The sequence below is a fragment of the Phacochoerus africanus genome, chromosome 11, assembly GCF_016906955.1.
Source record: "Phacochoerus africanus isolate WHEZ1 chromosome 11, ROS_Pafr_v1, whole genome shotgun sequence".
Classification (NCBI taxonomy): Eukaryota; Metazoa; Chordata; class Mammalia; order Artiodactyla; family Suidae; genus Phacochoerus; species Phacochoerus africanus.
In genome coordinates, this window is record NC_062554.1 from 131685410 (window position 1) to 131705046 (window position 19637).

At 46.8% G+C, this 19637-nt stretch overlaps 1 protein-coding gene across 7 annotated transcripts in view; it reads right to left on the reverse strand.

Moving 5' to 3' along the window:
* The window catches only part of HHAT (hedgehog acyltransferase), a 316237-nt gene that overhangs the window by 73686 nt on the left and 222914 nt on the right, over window positions 1–19637 (reverse strand). For all 7 annotated transcript variants that reach the window (XR_007130843.1, XM_047753082.1, XM_047753081.1 and 4 more), the window contains one exon: window positions 3313–3514. Coding sequence is in view for 6 of the 7 variants with exons in the window: in XM_047753082.1 (XP_047609038.1) it covers window positions 3313–3514 (202 nt within the window). In the remaining variant the exon portion in view is untranslated. The remainder of the gene's footprint in view (window positions 1–3312; window positions 3515–19637) is intronic.

Consider the following 19637-nt stretch of genomic DNA (forward strand, 5'->3'; position numbering starts at 1 on the left):
CAGCTGAAGTTAAGTGCCATTGAGGCATGAAGTCTTAATTTGGATTTTGACAAAAGAAGAGTGAATTTATAGCCAATATTTTACAATAACTATAAGTGGAATATAATCTTAAAAAATTGTGAAACACTATGCTGTACACCTGTAACTTGTTTAATATTGCACATCAACTATATGTCAATATAAAAAAAGAATGGGAAATGGACTCATGAAAAGGTTTCATGAAAACGAAGAAGGTGGGAGTTGCCGTCATGGTGCAGCAGAAATGAATCTGACTAGGAACCATGAGGTTGTGGGTTTGACCCCTGGCCTTGCTCGGTGGGTTAAGGATCTGGCACTGCCGTGAGCTGTGGTGTAGGTTGCAGACATGGCTCAGATCTGGCGTTGCTGTGGCTCTAATAGGCCAGCAGCAACAGCTCCGATTAGACCCTTAGCCTTGGGAATCTCCATATGCTACAAGTGTAGCCCTAAAAGGACAAAAGACAAAAAAATAAATAAATAAAAATAAAAATAAGGAAGAAGGTAACCCACATGGGAAAACAGTTTTCTCAGAAGGCTGTGTACATTTGGAATGGCAGTCGTGTTCTTCTGAAGGAAAACGGAATCTGGGCTGAACTATATAAGAAGCAGAGTAACGGAGAAAAAGTCCCTGAGTGGACGAGTGGACGAATGACTAAAGAATCAACGTGATCTGGAAGCATTAACTGTGCATTGGCTGACGTAGGCTAAGCACTGCGAATATAAATAGTAATGGAGTCCTATCCTTGCACTGAAGGGTCTCAGTCTAAACAGCCAAAACCAACCATCAGACTGTCAGGATAAAAGATGGGTGATAAAACTGGGTTTTGGAAAATACATTCTTGCTCAATAAATACATGAACTAAACACCATATTTGCAATATACGAGACATCTGTCTCACCCCCCAAAAGTGCACATTCAAAAATGACTATACCCCCAGGTGGCTGAATCACGGATGGAAGCTCAAATAAGATGAACACCCGAGGGTCCTGGAAGGAGAGGGGGCAGAGCAGACATACAAGGGCTTCATTCCGCAAGCAGCAGGCCTTTTCACTGCCTTTCTTCTTTTTAACCCAAATGAACAAGCCACGGGCTACATTGCACAGTTTGAGTCACTCCTTTAATATTTTAGATTCCTTAGATTTCTTGGTTAATGGAAGCTCTGCTTAAGATTAAGTTCAAGGTTAATGTTGGACCCTTCATGAGGGAACACGAAGATGTGTCCTAGGGCTTCAGCCAGGGCTGAAAAGAATTTTCTGGCTTTCGTGGCTGATGACTGGGTTTCCAGCTTTGGGGAAGACTACGCAGATTTGAAGGTGAAGTTTGTAACCTTTATTAAGATATTGCCTTTTATGGTTTTTCCTTCTAAAACACAGCCAAGACTTTCGACAAAATTCCACTCTCTATTAGAATTCACTGACACTTCTTTTCTGTTGATTGCTAGGTACGAGCCCATACTAAAATATCTATAAACATACAAGAATATTTTCAAATCCCTTCAGGAGTGTTACTTTTGCTACACGCTTTGGATCAGTTTTTATTGAAACAACTGTCCACTTGTACCATGGCTATCTTTATGCATCTTTATGCATCTTTATGCATCTTTATGCATCTTCACATACAGGCTCAAACGTATCTTTTTTGATGCTGTAGGCTTTCTGAAGTATACTTGTTTGCTGCACATACTGGTGGAACTTACCCACATTAATCATTTCCCCGTAAAGTTCTTATGTTTTATGGCCTGCCATGGACGCTGATGCCAGCGTATTTCTTTTTAGCTACATTTTTGAGGACTATCAGAACATCGCTGCATATTCAGAATGGAGGAGTTTCCACGAGATTCTAAGACATAATATGCCGCATTTACATGATAAAACATTTGCGCATAATTCTTTTTTTTTTTTTGTCTTTTGTCTTTTTTGTTGTTGCTATTTCTTGGGCCGCTCCCACGGCATATGGAGGTTCCCAGGCTAGGGGTCCAATCGGAGCTGTAGCCACCGGCCTGCGCCAGAGCCACAGCAACGCGGGATCCGAGCCGCGTCTGCAACCTACACCACAGCTCATGGCAACGCCGGATCGTTAACCCACTGAGCAAGGGCAGGGACTGAACTGGCAACCTCATGGTTCCTAGTCGGATTCGTTAACCACTGCGCCACGACGGGAACTCCGATTTGCGCATAATTCAAAGTCACTTAAAATACGTGTGTAAAGAAAAATGCTTAATTTTCCAAATCATTTTCTTATGGAGTTGGAATATGTCTTAGACTCTCAGGTGATTGTTATGCTACTAAAACAGTACCTATCAAAACCGCAAAGATTAAAAATACCAGCACTACTCAGCATTGGCAAGGGCATTCTCATGCACTGTTGGTGGGACTGTCAACTGGTGCCCTGCCTACAGGGCAGTAAAGAAAGGGTTAAGCAGTATGCATGGTAAACCTTAAAAGTGAGAAAAACCTATAACTTGGTGATTTTACATTCAGGAATTCACTCTGGTTAAGATATTCATCTCAATGCAATTGATAACTGCCCCCCAAATGGAATAATATAATTGTTAATAACAGGAAATTAATTAAATTATGGCATAGCCACATAATGGAATTCTACGTAGCCATTAAAAAAGGTTGTTAGAAATGGATCTGATGACATAAAAAGGTGGTCCTGATACAATCGTATCTCTAGTATAATGGCATTTGTTTTCAATGTTGTGTGCGTGTGTGTGTGTAGAAAAAATTTAGAAGAACGTGTATTAACAATGGTTTCTCTTGAGGGACTTTTTTCTTTTACTCTTGTCTGAATGTCCTAATTCTTATATAATAAGCATGTATTACAATTATAGTTTTGTTTCCTTTCTTTTTGTGGCCACACCTGCAGCATATGGAAGTTCTCAGGCTGGAGTTGATTCGGAGCTGCAGCTGCCAGCCTACACCACAGCCACAGCAACACAGGATCCGAGCCACATCTGCGACCTACACCACAGCTTGCAGCCACGCCGGATCCTTAACCCACTGAGCGAGGCCAGGGATCGAACCCACATCCTCACAGAGACTACGTTGGGTCCTTAACCCACTGAGCCACAGTGGGAACTTCTAATTTTAGAGGTAAAATATTTATTTAAAAGAAATAGCCACAGAAGCCTCTTTTTCCGCTGTCCAACCTCTGGGCACACATGCTTTGACGAAATCTAGCAGGGATGGCCCATGATGGGGTGAATGTGATGATGGACTGCCTTCCCTCCCAAACCCCATCCTTCTAGCTTGGCTGTCCCCTGCTGCGAACGCAAGGGTCCCGCTTACCAAGCTGTCCTGGACGGACGGTTTCTGCACGAGCCTCCGGACTCCGCTCTCCACGGTGACCCCCAGCCAGTTGAGTGCTGCCCAGCACCAGAGGTAGTCATTCCCACCGTGCCAGTAGCTCACAAACGCAAAGGTCACTGCAGTGGAAAACAGTGTCCCCAGCAGGCCGTGCTGGGACCCGCCCACTGGAATGTACACATACCTGGAGAAAGAGAAAGGAGAAGCCGTCAGGTGCCATGAGGAGGCTGCCTCTCCACACCACCTGCCCCCGGGCTTGAGTCTCCTCTTCGCCACGTGCAGACCCTGCCTGACTTCCCAGGAGCCACAGAGCCTTCCCTGAATTCTCCATGGCAGAAGGCGGGGGCTAACACCCAAGCCTCAGCTCTGAGGGGCATGAGGTGAAATGAACACACAGGCTCAAGAGCTCTCATCACCAGAGCGAAACAGCACCTAGAGGAGGCAGGGAGTGGAGCCACAAATTCAGACCCCGAGAAGCCCAACCGCAGAATGGCAATTAAGCCGCTGGTTACGCAGGGACACCAACCTTCAAGGCAGGTATATATTTCACAGCTCAAACTATTCAGTTTATGGCAAACCCAGTATTTAAGCACAATCACTGAATTCGGGCCCCGACATGGCAGGAGGCTGGGGGCAGAAGAGGGGCGCCCAGGCCAGTTCACCCAGCTTTCCAGGCAAGCTGCCCAGAAGCAGCAGTGAATTTGCAAGTCAAGAGCAGAGCTCTGTGCTCACAGGGGAGCTGCAGTTAACACCAGAAGTACGGCCACCCCTCAGGCAGGCTCTGCGCTGCTGCGGGGACAGCTCTCTGACTACATCCAAGCTCAGCCAAGCTCTTCCATCACTCTGCCTCCCAGAGCGGGACCAAACTCCCATCGAGGGTCGTTAGGTTCTGCAGAGCTAGAAGTACACCCTCCTTGCCGCGGGCTCTTTAAAAAGCCCGTAGTCCTTTGTTTACTGCTGGTCAGTGCTTCTCTGTCCAACCTCCTTCCAGGACGGAGAAATCATTGTTTCCTGAATGTGCACTGCATCCCAGGCGCGGCACTGGACACTTTACAGGTATCACTTGGCTTGACCCTTTGAAAGGTCTATACCTGCTGTGCCAGCAGGCCAACCCATTCCCAAGCTGTCCTGTGTTTGTGTGTGTGTGTGTGTATACACATATATACACACACACATATGTAATAGAGGCCTCACCCACAGCATTCAGAAGTTCAGAAGTTGCCAGGGTCAGGGACTGAACCCATGCCACAGCAGTGATCTAAGCCGCAGCAGTGAAAACACCAGATCTTTAACCCACCAGACCACCAGGGAAATTATACCTTATTTAATATTTTGTCAGAAATGTTATTTTGAAAATCATGTTTGAATAGGGCAATTTCATAGGTAAATAAAAAAAATTACAAAAGAAAAACCGTTTCTGGAGTTCCTGTTGTGGTTCAGCAGTAACAGACCCGACTAGTATCCATGAGGATGCTGGTTTGATCCCTGGCCTTGTTCAGTGGATTAAGGATCAGGCATTGCTATGTCTGTGGTGTAGGCCTCAGCTGCAGCTCTTGATTCGTCCCCTGGCCTGGGAACTTCCATATACTGCAGGTGGGCCCTTGAAAAAAAAAAAAAAAATCCTAAGTCAATAAATACTTCCGAAGACTATATGACTGTAAGACTTTTTAAATGTCCTCCTTTATCCTTTTTTTTTTTCCTGTCTTTTTGCCATTTCTTGGGCCGCTCCCGCCGCATATGGAGGTTCCCAGGCTAGGGGTCTAATCGGAGCTGTAGCTGTCAGCCTACGCCAGAGCCACAGCAACGTGGGATCCGAGCCGTGTCTGCAACCTACGCCACAGCTCAGGGCAACGCCAGATCGTTAACCCACTGAGCAAAGGCAGGGATCAAACCCGCAACCTCATGGTTCCTAGTCGGATTCCTTAACCACTGCACCACGACGGGAACGCCTATCCTCCTTTATTCTAATGTGCTCCAGTTTAGATGGTAAATTATACTATCAGCTTAGATAGCCCCACTTTTTTTGGCCATATCCGTGGCATACAGAAGTTCCCAGGCCAGGGATCGAGCTGCTACGGTGACAACATCAGATCCTGAACCCACTGCACCACAAGTGAACTCCATAGATAGCCCCACGTTCCAGGTGAGAACACGGAGGCTGGGAAGTTAACCAGGGAGCAGAGTCTGGGAAGGGGAAGAGCCTAGATGCACATCTGCATCTATGGCGCCGAAGTTAATGTTTTCCATCACACCTCTGGGTTTATTCTGAAAGCCCTCCTATCGCACACCTCAACCTGAAACAAACCAGAAAGCGTGTGAGAATGGAGACCTTTCAGAAACGAGCGAAGTGAGGAAAATACTGTCTCTTGCGCAAAAACAAGACCACCTTGACAACAGAGTTAGCAAATACGCAGCAAGCACTCACTGCAGATCAGGGGGTCCTCCATCTGCTGTCAAGCATTTATTCCGGCCTCCAGGGCAGCCCTGGCGTTATGAGAAACACGGAGACATAAGACATTGGTCCTGCCCAAAGGACACGTCTAGGAGGTTGTGAAACACCAACAAACAAGTCCTGGCATTAAGCAGACATGGGCCTGGTTTGCTCTGTGACATGGTACAGAGTAGACCTCGAGGGCTTAAGAGTGTGCAGGAGAACAAGGTAACTGGAGGCCAGTGGGACACGGGAGGCTTAAGGGTAAGGTCCCCATGTTGGCAAGGCCTCAAGGATGAGGTTTGTTTAGCAAAAGGGGAGAGGCTGGGCAATGAGCCAGAAAATCCAGACAGCCCAGCTCCGGTGTTTTATTTGGCGTTCTGCTGTCCCCTAGAGGCTGCTTGGTTATTGGTGTAGAACACTCCGCAGAGGCCCCCAGGGGACCACAACTCCCTATGGCCTCCTCCTGCGGGAAGGTAACCGCGCCCCCATCCTGGCACTCGAGCCTAGGAAGGGTGCACGCGGGAAAACAATGGGGTTGGTCCAACCAAATTCTAAGGAACAACTGCTGCTTATGGAAACTTGGCAGATAATCGTTTTATAAAACAAGTTAATTCCAATCCTAATACTCTTCTCGCCCAACACGTGTGTTTCACGTTGAGATTTTTACTGTATTTCGCGATATTAAAGTGAACTGCAGTGCCCATGTCAGAAAACCCAGTATAAAAATAAAAGCCTGTCATCGTTCATTTCAATGGTCCTTAATATCGGACTCAACTCCAAAAAGAACACGTTTTCAAGCATGTGACAAGGAAGCCTCTAGCCTCATAATTACATGCGCAGCTATTTTAGGCATCTCTTGGCATCATGGCTTTGTTACTTTGCCTTCAAAAGTGACAGCTGACAAAAAAACTCTGAGAATTCCTTTATTCCAGAAACTCATATACAGAAGGTCTCCAGGGACATAAGCCTGCTCGCTTTCAACCAGAAGCCTGGAAAACAAAAATCCCTTCTTTGCTCTTAATTTCTAGACAGCAGTAGGTACAGCAAGAAGAAGAGTGAACACGTTTTCTTTTACAAATTCTACTAGGCTCTTGTCAGTTCCGTGATGAATAAAAACAGAAATAACGTCTCTTTGAGAAAAGCATGACCCCGCTTCCTGAGATCCGCCACGCACTGAAACTGATTTCCCAGCGGAAGAAAGCATTCAGCACCACCTTCTTAGCAGAGCAAAAATAAGAAAAATTTTTCCCTCTCAGTGGCTGTGGGAGCTGGGATCTGCACAAGGCCTGCTCTGTCCAATCGGGTTTCGTGGGGTCACTGCTTACGGGGAATGTTGCTTCAGATGGTTACCGCCCATCGAAGCCACCTTCTTCATTTGAAACCATCTCACGCAGGAGTTCCTGTCGTGGCTCAGCGGTATAGGTCACAGGTGTGGCTCAGATCCCGCGTTGCTGTGGCTGTGGTGTAGGCTGGCAGCAACAGCTCCCATTCGACCCCTAGCCTGGGAACTTCCATATGCCACAGGTGGGGCCCTAAAAAAATAATTTAAAATAGAAAAAAAAATAATAAAACCATGTCCAGAACTAATGCGACACAGCAAACCCCCAACTCAGGAGGAGGAAGCTCTGCCTTACGCATACTGTTTCTAGTCATTAACACAACTTTGCAAGGAACTAATGGTCAAGCCGATTTTTCATGAGAGGTAGAATCGGAATCTAGAATTTTCTAGTTTCAGAGTCCCCAGGCCTGTCTTCTATGAAGCCATTTACTGCAATGGGTGCATTTCTTGGTGATATGTTCCTTTTCTTCAACCAGATCTTCAAAGCTGTCTCTGCAGAAACATCCACCAGTATTTCATTAACTGAAGAAATACCCTCTGTGGGAAAGGCTTGTGAGGGGACCATCTGGTCAAATTTCCAAAATAGGCAACTTTCTCCAAATTTTTTTTTTTTTTATGGCCATACCTGTAGCATATGGAAGTTCTCAGGCTAGGGGTCAAATCGCAGCTGCAGCTGCCAGCCTACACCACAGCCACAGCAAGGCAGGATCCAAGCCACATCTGTGACTTACACCACAGATCATGGCAACACCAGATCCTTAACCCACTGAGCGAGACCAGGGATCAAACCTGCCTTTTCATGGATACCAGTCGGGTTCTTCATCCATTGGAGCCACAACAGGAACCCCTAAACTGTAAAATTCTTTTAGGCAGTTTGAGATATGTGAGATGTATGTGCGTGCGTGTGTGTGTGCGCGCGCACGCATGTTATTACATAGTTACTAGTCAAAAGCGCTTTCCTAACAAACATGATTTTTATTTATTTTTCATAGTCTTTGAAAGCTTTTACATTTGTAATAAATTGTCACCACTGTCACAGACTTACTAAGAGAAATTAGGAAACAAGGAAGGATTATAAGAACCTACCCACGTTATTGGGCAGACTTCAGAAGACACTTGTTCCTAAGATATCTAAGGATCCTGAAGTCTCTCCAGACTTTATAATCCTACTTCCTCTATTAAAGTCAACATTATGTGCCCCAAAGCTCTAGACCTATCCCAACCCCAAGAGATTGCAGAAATTCCGAGTGCTAGCCTTTTAAAGACCAGAGCCTTTAACAGCTGGGAAGGGCAAGACTCTGGGTTGCATTTCATGGACGGGAAGGTGACCCCCACCTTGGCTTCACCTGGCCTCTGAGTTGAGTTCCTGCTTAGAACTCTTGCAGAGGTGGCCATGCTCCCCTAAACCCAGCTCTCACAGGCAGTGGCTTCCAGGAGCCAACCCTGGCTCTGGCTTTGGCCTTGGCTCACATTTGAATTCTTTTTCTCACAGCTCAGTGGTGAGCCAACAGGCAAATCCCCACCCTCTAGGGAGTGGACAAGGGCCTGGGGTGTCGTTCTCGGGAAGGAAGCTATATATCTACCTAAGTTTTCAAAAGAAGGTGCACACAGAAAATAGTCTACTTTTAATATTTTTCTGCACAGAACAGATCATAATGGAATTTTAATAAGCAAAAACTAGCAGTTGGTTGATGGGTAACTGCGGACCTTGTCATCTCCAGAAGCCTAAGAGAAGTAGGTCCACTTTCAAAGCAGAGGGCATATTTGAGTTGGGCTATAGTTCTCAGCTCCTTTACTGAGACATGCTGGCTGAAAGTTTCATATGCAACTCTCAACAATTATCTATTAAAAATGCTATGTCCTATTTGGCACCAGAACATTGTGGAATTTATAAAATAGAGATTAAACTCAGGCTATATTTAGTCTACATTTAAACTTCTAGGTTCATGTAATTAGATGCCAACATTTTTTTAAGTTAATCTTTTTATTCCACAAAGCCAGAAGTTCAGTGGGTTGAAGCACTGAGCTGATGAATTCAAGCCTATAACTGACATCCTAGAAAAAGACTCAACTTTGTTTTTGTTGCAGGAAGGGGCACCCCTTCCACAGCCTGAAAGAAGGCTCTTGTCTACCACTCAGAAATGAATTATCGGAGGAGACACACATGCTGACAAAGCAAAAGGCTTTATTGGGAGAGTTCCCCCTGTGGCTTGGCAGTAAAGAACCTGACTAGTATCCATGAGGATGCAGGTTTGATCCCTAGTCTCACTCAGTGGGTTAAGGATCTGGTGTTGCCATGAGCTGTGGTGTAGGTTGCAGATGCAGCTCAGATCTGATGTTGCTGTGGCTGTGGTGTAGGCCACTGGCTACAGCTCCCGTTTGACCCCTAGCCTGGGAACTTCCATATGTCGTGGGTGTGGCCCTAAAAGACAAAAAGAAAAAAGAAAAGACTTTATTGGGAAGTGGCGCCAGGGTAGAAAGCAGTAGGGTCAAAGGACCCAGGAGAACTACTCTGTCACTTGGCTCACAGTCTCAGGTTTTATGGGAATGGAATTAGTTTCTGGACTGTCTCTGGTCAGTCTTCTTGCTCGGCCCGTATTTGGCCTGACTCAAATGGTGCAGCGGGCATCTCTCAGCCAAGAGGGATTCCGGCACCAAGGATTCTGAGAGGCTGGCAGGACATATTATGGACTGGCATCTCTTCCCACCTTTGGGCCCCTCCCAAATTCTCCGAGTTTTCGGTGGCACCACCACGTTGGAACTTCCTGTTGTGAGATGACTCATGCATGTGGTTGTCATCATGGCCGGGCCAAGGCAGGCATTTTTGGTCGGTGGTCCCCTAACACCTTCGTAGACCAAACTCCAAACTCTAGCTCCCCAAAAGCTCTATCTTCCTCACTGCAGAAGGGGATGAAAGAGCGTGAATGGCTCAGCCCTGCGGTCATTACCACTAGAATACGTCCAAGCAGCAGCAGCAAATCACGGGACAAGAAAGGAGCCAATAACTGGGAGCTGGAGACATGGCCTGGTCCTGCTCTGCCACTTACCAATCTCTGCAACTGTGACCTTGTCAATTAGGCCTGCTCAGCTTAAGTGTGTACACTGAGCATATACTGAGAGGCTAAAATCTTCTTTGGATAGGAGTTGATACAATGCATGTATAAAGAGTTTGGAGATCTTAATACTCTGCGTAACTGCCTGCAGACTTACCAATAATGGGCCAGCAGCAGCACTCTTGCATACAGGAAAAAAACAAGATGCCACTTTCATAATGATTCGCATCCCTATATATTTCATAAGTATTTGGAGGCTCCTCCCTCCGGGCTGCTGGCTTAGGGATGTTCTCACTTAAGAACATTAGCTTTAAACATTCGGCCATCAGAACCAGGCCACTTAGTGCTATAAACGAGGAAACATGTTTCTCCTACTTTCCAGGCCCTTTGGCTGGTCTAACAATGGAAGTGACATAGGCACACTAAGAGGAGAAAAACAAATTTAATTACATGTAAGGGGGAGTTCACGAAGACAGTAAGACCCCAGGGCAAGGGTGGCAGTGGAGGCTCACACACCCTCCTGAGCTGAGGAATGGGACAGGGGTCTGGGTCTCAACGTGGAGGACAGGAAGTCGCAAGACAATGACAAGTGGGCCCTGCCATACAGATGAAAATGTCATCTCTGGTAATAGCTATTTTTCTGGCACAGGCCCCCGATCCAAATTCTTTTAGATAGTTAAGTTGGAGGGACGTTTTTGAGTCTGCTGAATCTTTTTCTTTTTTTTCTTTTTACTGTTACACCCAGAGCATATGGAAGTTCCCAGGCTAGGGGCTGAATCGGAGCGGCAGCTGCTGGCCTATGCCACAGCCGCAGCAACGCCAGATCTGAGCCACATCTGCAAGCAACGCTGGATCCTTAACCTACTGAGGGAGGCCAGGGATCAAACCCGCATCATCACAGAGACTCTGTCGGGGTCTTAACTCACTGAGCCACAACAGGAACTCCCTCTGCTGGATCTTGATTTCCTTCAGCTCAAAATAATCCACAAGCAAAAGTGGCATCTTTTTAGGGTGGTTTATTCTGCTCCTCTTCAAAGCTATGGATTCAATACCCAAGAGGACCTGATGACTAGGTTTAACCCAGATCAGAGCCAGGTGTTTTCCAAATATCTGACATTGGCTACAGAAGGGTCTATAGAGGCCATGTGGGCTGGTCAGGCTACAGCAGCCTCTACCACAACTTGGTCCATTACCCAACAGTCGACCTTCCAATCACTGGAGCCCTTCCATTCTGGTCCCCTCTTATCTACACAGTACAAGAGTCCCCTGACCAGGTCCTTTCCTTATAATGGGGGGCTGCTGGGTAGGCCAGAAAGCGCTTATACAAGTTTACTCTTTCAACCCTTTTAAAGCAGCCTAATAATATTCCAGAAGGTTAGTGTGTTGGTGATGTATGAGTCTTTGCAGTATTACAATCTTTTTTTTTTTTTGGTCATTTTAGGGTTGCACCCCCAGCATATAGAGGTTTCCAGGCCAGGGGTAGAATTGGAGCTGAAGCTGCCGACCTACGCCATAGCAACAAGGGATCTGAGTTGTGTCTGCAACCTACACCACAGCTCCCAGCCACGCTGGATCCTTAACCCATGGAGCAAGGCCAGGGATCAAACCTGCCTCCTCATGGATACTAGTCTGGTTCATTAACCACTGAGCCACAGCAGGAACTCCATGCAGTTTTATTTATGCTTCCAGACTGAAAAAAACACACATTAAGTCTTAAGATGCCATATGCTTCAAATCTAGCTTCCAGTCCCAAAGGAGGGATGGGACGGGCCGGGGCAAAGAGAGCACAGAAAGGGGTGTACCATTTCCCTCCACTGGGCTGCTAACCCTCTTCTGCTTGCGAGCACACACTGAAGCCTCATCCATCCCCAGGGTTCCCAGGCCCATTTCTATTTGGGGCTATAAATAAACATGATATAAAAAAGATTCTTTGGAGGTTTGAGCAAAGGAGACAAGAGCAGGAGTTTGTACTCTTTAGTGCTGTAGAGTCGCTAATAAAAAGGTCCTCCAAGCCTCAGTTTAATAACCACCAAGATTTCCTGGCTGCCTGCCTGCCTTCCCATCTTCCTCCCAAGAGGATGCTGAAAGCATCTTCAAACTGCCCCAGGCCAGACCAATAGGGGATGGTACAAGACACCAGACAAAAAACAGGGCAAACGCAGATGTCTGTAGGATGTGTGATTCCCTGTCTTATACTCAGAGGGAGAGAGTTCAGGAAGAGACCCCACCCTCCCCTGCTCCATCAGCAGATTCTCAAATCCAGCATGAACATTCCCATCGTCCGGAGCACGTATCTCCTCCTATGAGCAATTCTATCATTTCTCCTGTGTGCTCCCTTCTGATCTCTGTCTCTCACCCCCATCCCATTCGGTGCCACCCCTGCTGGTCCTCATCTTCTCACTCATTTATCACGGCTGCTAGGAAAACGATGACTATAAAATAAACATGTACAAGGAAAAAATGACTGTGCTGGAGCAATGCCTTGGGGTCTCTGGAAGAATGTGCTCTGAAACAAGAGTAGTAAAGAAATGCCTGCCTGGATGCTGACGCATTTCATTCTTCATCTGCGTCTGTGGGGTGACCCTTCTGAGACAGCCAGGCTGACCAGGGCCCCCCAGAGGCCGGCCCATGGCCTTGACAGGTGTATACTCTACGTTCCCATGGTGACACAGTAGCTCACATAATAAAAGCCCAGCAAGTGAGGCTTTCAGGCAAAACCAAAAACTAACTGCTGAGGCGAACAAGAGGCAAATTCTGTGTCCTCCAGAAGCATCCAGTTTGACAATGGTAGTCCTTGCCCTCAGGGGCTCTGCTTAGAGTGGATTCCCGTTGCATTAAGGCCTAAATTAAAACCCTTCAGCCTGGCTTTTTTTAACTTTAATTTTCTTGGAGTTTTGTGGATTTACAATGTTGTATTAGTTTCAGGTGTACAGCAAAGTGAATCAGTCGTACATACAAAAATATCCATTCTCTGTTGCCATATAGGTTATTACAAACTATTGAGTAGATTTCTCTTTGCTCTACAGCAGGTCCTCATTAATCATCTCTTTTATACAGTGGTGTGTACGTGTGATTCTCACCCTCCCAATTCTTCCCTCCGCCAACAGTTTCACGGACGGCAACCATAAGATGGGCTTTGAAATTTGGGAGTTTGTTTCAAGTAAGTTCTTCTGCATCATTTTTATTAGATTCCACATATAAATTATATCATAGGATACTTGTCTTTCTCTGACTTGACTTAGTATGACAATCTGCATCCACATTGCTGCAAATGGCATTATTTCATTCTTTTTTGTCATCCTGGTTTTTTAAAAGCCATTCTCCAACTGGCATCCTCCTACAGCAACAATTCCATCTTATGAGTCTCCAAAATAGGTTTTTTTACTCCGATGAATGGACTGCATTCTCAGACAAGTCTGGGCCCTACCACCATGCCAGCCCAACCCTCCAGCATGCAAGACCCCACCCCCACCTCCCAGGTGTCCTTTCCGCCACTTGATCTTTCAAAACCAGCTCAGCCTTCAGGAAAAGTTCCCCAGCTGAGCCCGCTCAGTGCTGGGGTCTGTTGAGTCCGTATGTCCTCAGTATGCATGTGTTCATCTTAGGGCTGAGTTCTGGCTTCGCACTTGCTGAGGTGCGGCTCTGTAGCACTTCTGAGCCTCCGCATCTGGTCTGAGGGTACATAGGACGCCCCACCTCATCATCAAGATGTGGATCAGACGACCGTAACATTTCTCTTTTTATTTCCCCCAGAGTCTTAACTTCCCCGCTGAACTCGGGGGGCTACTCAATAAACCCTGATCTGCTGCCTTCTCCTCCTGTGCGCTTCCTCATCCTCCTCATTTTCTCCGACTCATTCACTCACTTCCCTCCTCCTTGCCCTGTCACTCTCCGCGAGCAAAAGAGGAGTCTCGCTGGAAAGAGTGGCCTCGTGAGTAAATGGCACTGATCACGCCTGCCGCCGCCACGTTCTTCTCTAAAGTGCGGTGGGCTTTGGAGGGTGATATTTACAAAGTCAGACTAAATCACAGGTGCCACCTAGAGGTGCCCCTGAGTGAGGGGTCAGCTGGCAGGGACCGAGCGATGGAGCGGGTACCAACTCCAACTTCCCCAGGAAGATGCCAGGACTGCCCAAAAGAAAAGGGAGATTTAACCAAAAAGCAAAACTTCAGGGTGAAATGTTTTTCAAATGAAAGCGCCCAAATCAGGAGGTTTAAGATTTGTGATATTAATTTTAAAAGCCTTAAATGAAACCAGGGACACACCCGTCAGTATAAGATGCACGTGAGGGAGGGCGTTCATGAGGCCAAGGGGACTATGGCTTTGGCCCTTTGCTGGATGGCTTGGCTTAACTGTTCTGACAAAATCGCTTCCTCCGCCATGAATGTCACTGCCTGCGCCACTGGGTACTTCAGCCACAAGAAAAGTAGTGAGGGGTCAGGACCATTGAAGGCGAATGCATGAATGCATACGCACACACACACACACACACAGGCACACACACACTGGGTCCGATGCCCATATAGGGAGGAAAATGGGAGAAAATGCCAGCAGGTGTCATACAGGCACCCCTTTCAAAACACTGCCCTTCAAGACTGCTTTCGGGAGGAAGAAAAATAAAGGTGTCGGGGCCAAAGTGATATTCCAAAAATAATCAAAGAGCAAGGGTTGCTGGTGGTAAGAAAGAGGCTGCTCCCTCCCTGGACTGAAATCAGCACTCTGACAAATCAGCTTTGACAGGACGGTTTCAACTGCCTCTTATTTATCATAATGATGGCCCACACCCTACTAGACATGATACCTCTTAAGTCTGGTGCTGGAAGGGAAAACTGATAATGCTTGGATCTGGGCATGAATGACAATCAACCTGCAGCAGCGTCCAACCAAACCACACCAGTGCAACACTTACGGAAACAAAGCCGGCCCATCAATCCATGCCCGGGAAACAACGCCCCAGAAAGCATTTTCCCCTTAATGCAGTGAGAGCCGTGCGGATGGCGCTGCGTATTCAAAAGACACTGTGGTAACTGAATGAACTCTGGAGTGCACACTGAGACATGAATATTTTAAGAGGCGGCATTTTACAGAGACAGTCTAAGGATGACATTCAACGTGTGTCGCAAAAGGCAGGGTCGCCTATAGACTAAAAATGCCACCACTCGTGCCATAGAATCATAAGAAATTCCAAGATGTCAGCGGTGGAACCGGGTATTAACATGGTAATTCATGTTAGGAACCAGCCATTTCCCAGAGGTTGGAGAAAGAAAAAGACCGTAGGAATGGGACTTTGCTCCCCAAGCTCCCTCTCAAGTGGGGTCAAGATGAAGAAGTTGCACGGGCTGGAGAACACTCTGCTTGCTTTGCCTTATCCCTGAGAAAGGCAGGCAGAGAGGAGGATGGGTAACCAGGCGCTCTCCAGCGACCTGTGACCCACGTCGCTGCAGAGAGAAGCCAGGTCTTAAGACTGCTGAGAGATAGCTGGGGTTCAATAAAGAAGTGCTGCTGCCAGCACTCCCCTTCCACCCCACGGTCCTGCCTCACCCCCTCTATGATCCTGCCGCCTGAAGTGGACCACTTAGACATGCACATCCAGAGGTACTGCTGAAAACTGCACATCAAAGCAGAAGGAAATACGTGCAGCCTGGAGGCGTAAACAGCATGCACGTGCTGGGGGTGCGAGGGGGAAGAAGGGCTTGGGTCTACAGCGCCCCCCCACCCCCGGCACCGGGGATCCGAGAGAAGGCCACACCTGAGATGGAGGCAGAAGGGACTGCAGAGAGAAGGCGAGGCCTCCATCTCGCCTTTAATGACTAATAAACATCAATTTCAAATAAGCCCTATTAGGGCTGACAGTCTCCCCAAAGCCAGTGTCAGACAACAAAGTTGACCATGGCCTTCTTAAAGCTCTCGGGGGAAAAAAAAATATTAAAAGCTGACAAATGTGGGGGAGTCCCTATCATGGCTCAGTGGTTAACGAACCCAATTATGATTCATGAGGACGCGGGTGGAAACGAATCCGACTAGGAACCACAAGGTTGCGGGTTCCATCCCTGGCCTCGCTCCGTGGTTAAGGATCCGGCATTGCCGTGAGCTGTGGTGTAGGTCGCAGACGCGGTTTGGAGCTAATGTTGCTGTGACTGTGGTGGAAGCTGGAAGCTGCTGCTCTGAGGCGACCCCTAGCCTCGGAACCTCCATATGCCGGTGCAACTCTAAAAAGACAAAAGACAAAAAAAAGTTGACGAATTTTTTAAAAACATAACCTTACATTTCCGTTTGGAAGATCTCAAGGGCAGACTCCAGAGAGACATTTGGGCACATGATACATGAAATAAAGTGAGGCTTTCTTAATGCATTACCTGAGACCCAAGGACTTCTAGATGTCACATCTGAAAGTTGCCCAGGCATGCGCACTCCGGGCCTGGCAGGCAGCACCCTGGGGACATGCCAGACCCTGCGTCCACCTCCACCACCCTGAACCGCTGTGACCCCAGCAGGACCACAGAGCTTCCATCCAGGAGGTACATTTATAATCCGCATCCAGCTCACTTCATAGGATTGCATGGGATGATCAAAGAAGGCAAGCAGATTGGAAAGAACCAAAAATTAATGTAAAACAAATTATTACACAAATAGCATACAGATAATATGTTAGGGTTACTGTTATCCATAATAATCAAAGAAGGGATTTCCACTGAATTAAATGTTTTTCTTTTTCTTAAACATTCTTGTTTTCTTCAATCATTTTTATTTATTTATTTTACCTGCAGCATGTGGAAATTCCCCAGCCAGGGATCGAACTGATACCACCTCTGCCACCCAAACCACGGCAGTGACAACGATGGATCCTTAACCTGCTGTGCCACCAGGGAGTTCTTTTCCTCTTTCTTTTTTTGTCTTTTTAGGGCCATACCTGAGGCATATGGAGGTTCCCAGGCTAGGGGTTGAATTGGAGCTGCAGCTGCCGGTCTACACTACAGCCACAGCAACGCCAGATCCACATTGCAACTGTAACCTACACGGCAGCAGATCCTTAATCCACTGAGCAATGCCAGGGATTGAACCTGCATCTTCATAGAGACAATGCTGGGTCCTTAACCTGCTGAGCCATGATGGGCACTCCTCCTCTGGGTTCTAATTCCACCTTCACTTACTAGTTAGGGTGCTGATAGGTAGAGCGGAGGGAACAGAACCCACTTCAGAGCGATGTCCTAAGGATTAACTGGGCTGTTAAATGTAAGGGCCTCAGAGCAGTGCTGGGCATCCCGCAAGCACCCCACACATGTCACATGTCAGCTGTGACAAGGACGCCAATAAAAAGGAAAGCAAGGAAGCCTGCTCCTCTCTCCGAAGCACAACACCCTCCCATCCCCAGCAACTTCAGAATTCTCCACCCAGCGCCACCTCCACCCTCGGTGATCGGTGATCGGATTAAAAAGAACTTCCACAAAGCCCTCCATTTTTTTTACCACCATTATATGCTTTCATAAGCTCAATAAGTAGGAGTCCCAGATGTCAACCATTCAGATTAGAAAAATACACGTTACTCCCTATACCCTCTCTAATCAGCGTTTATATGATTTGTATGGCTAGTCTATTTTACACTAAAGGGTGTTAAATAGCAGCAAGTTCCCAACCTCCTAAGAGTTCAATAGCTACCTAAAATTGAACTGGGTTATTGTATGACATTTATGGGTTGTAATCCTGTAATTAAGGCTTCATTGGTCCTTGCAATGCCGGTGCTCTGTAATGGTTGATATAATGGGATGAGGTTTTTGCCATATTCAGTTAATCTCTATCATATTCCTTCCTTCACTCACTCATTCCCTACTTTGGGCACCCACTATGTGCCGGGCACTGGGCTAAGTCCTGGGGATACACACACTTCCATGGTGTCTCCGAAAAAATGCCAAGACACCGGATATCACCCGTTTTTACCATCTCCAAGTGAACCTTCATTAAGGATTTATTAAGTGGCTTTTGGGTATTTATTAAGTGGCATTGTTCTGGGTATGATGAGAAATATAAAAATGCTAGAAGCACAATCCCTACCTCTGTGGAAGTTATAATATGATTGCTAGACCAAAAAATTGTTGAAAGAGACAGCAGGGTGAGGCAGTATGAGTAGCTCTGAAAGAGGGATAAGCATTAACCTTCATCCAGCACCTTCCATGTGCCAGCCGGCTGACGGGGCACTTGCCACATTTAAACCTATCAGGTAAGTTAAAAACTCCCCATTTTCAAGATGAGGAAAATTATTCAGTGAGTTTAGACTTGTACTCAGATCCGTCTCTGAACCTGGCATCTTGTCACCAGACCATGCTAACTCTTAGCTCAACCTCTGCATTTAAACTTATGTGTATATTTATGGTTATTTATATAAAATGTGTGCAAAATGAAGTGCAGAATGGTTAAGTGCCTTGCTCATATTTTAAAACTACAAGCAGATTTATTTTTGAGAGTTCTTAGTCTTTTAATCCTATAAATTCTTTATGATTAGACCAAGAGCTCCTCTCTTCGCCCAAAAAAAGTAGCCCATGATCACCCAGAACTTAGGCTAGGAAAGCAATTACCTGGTTCCGAAGGACTCACCCCAAACCTCAGCTAGGGACTGGAGTGTGGCAGATGATTCTGCATTAAACCAGGAAAGAAAGTGGCCCTTGTCACCATATCCCTCAATCTTTTCTTGGAGAAAAGCTATAGGAAAGAACCTTGCAGAGAACCGGACCCTCAGTTATCACTGACTTGGGTGATGCACTGACCTGTCTCTTTCCTAAATTCCTATATTGAATCCTAACTGCCCCCCAGGCCTTGGAGGCAACGGTATTAGGAGGTGGGGCCTTTAGGAGGCAATTAGGTCAGGAGGGTGGAGCCCGCATGAAAGGGATTAGTGCCCTTATAAAAGGAATCCCAGAGAGCTCTCTTGTCCCTTCCACCCTGTGAGGACACAAGGAGAAGCCAGGAATCTGCAATTGGAAGTGCCCTCACCAGAACCTGACCTTGCCGGCACCCCCATCTTAGACTTCCAGCCTCCAAAACTGTGAGAAACAAGTTTCTGTTCTTTATAATCCACCTAGTCCATGCTTTTCTGCCACAGGAGCCCAAATGGACTCAGACAGCTTCTTCTGTCTCCACGGTCAGGTCAGTGCTGCTCAGGGTTTGGTGTTTCTTAATTGTTTCTTAATCAGCGAAGCCCTCAAGGTGAAAAGGAAAAAGTGGATCCACCCTGCTGTCCTCTGCTCGTGCTGATGATGCCACTGCTGTCCCCTTTCCACAGGCTCTTTCTAACCCATGATGAAAGTCCACCGCAAACCATGTCTCAGAACAATCCCATCTCAGGAAAACCAACAAAAGTATGAGAGAGCCAAGACACATGCATCCCCAGTTTTAAAACTGTTTTAAACTTTTGACTCAGAGGAAGTGAAATACACTCTCATCCTTTCCTCCCTGGTTCATAATCCTGACAGAGAAGGAGCAGGAAGTG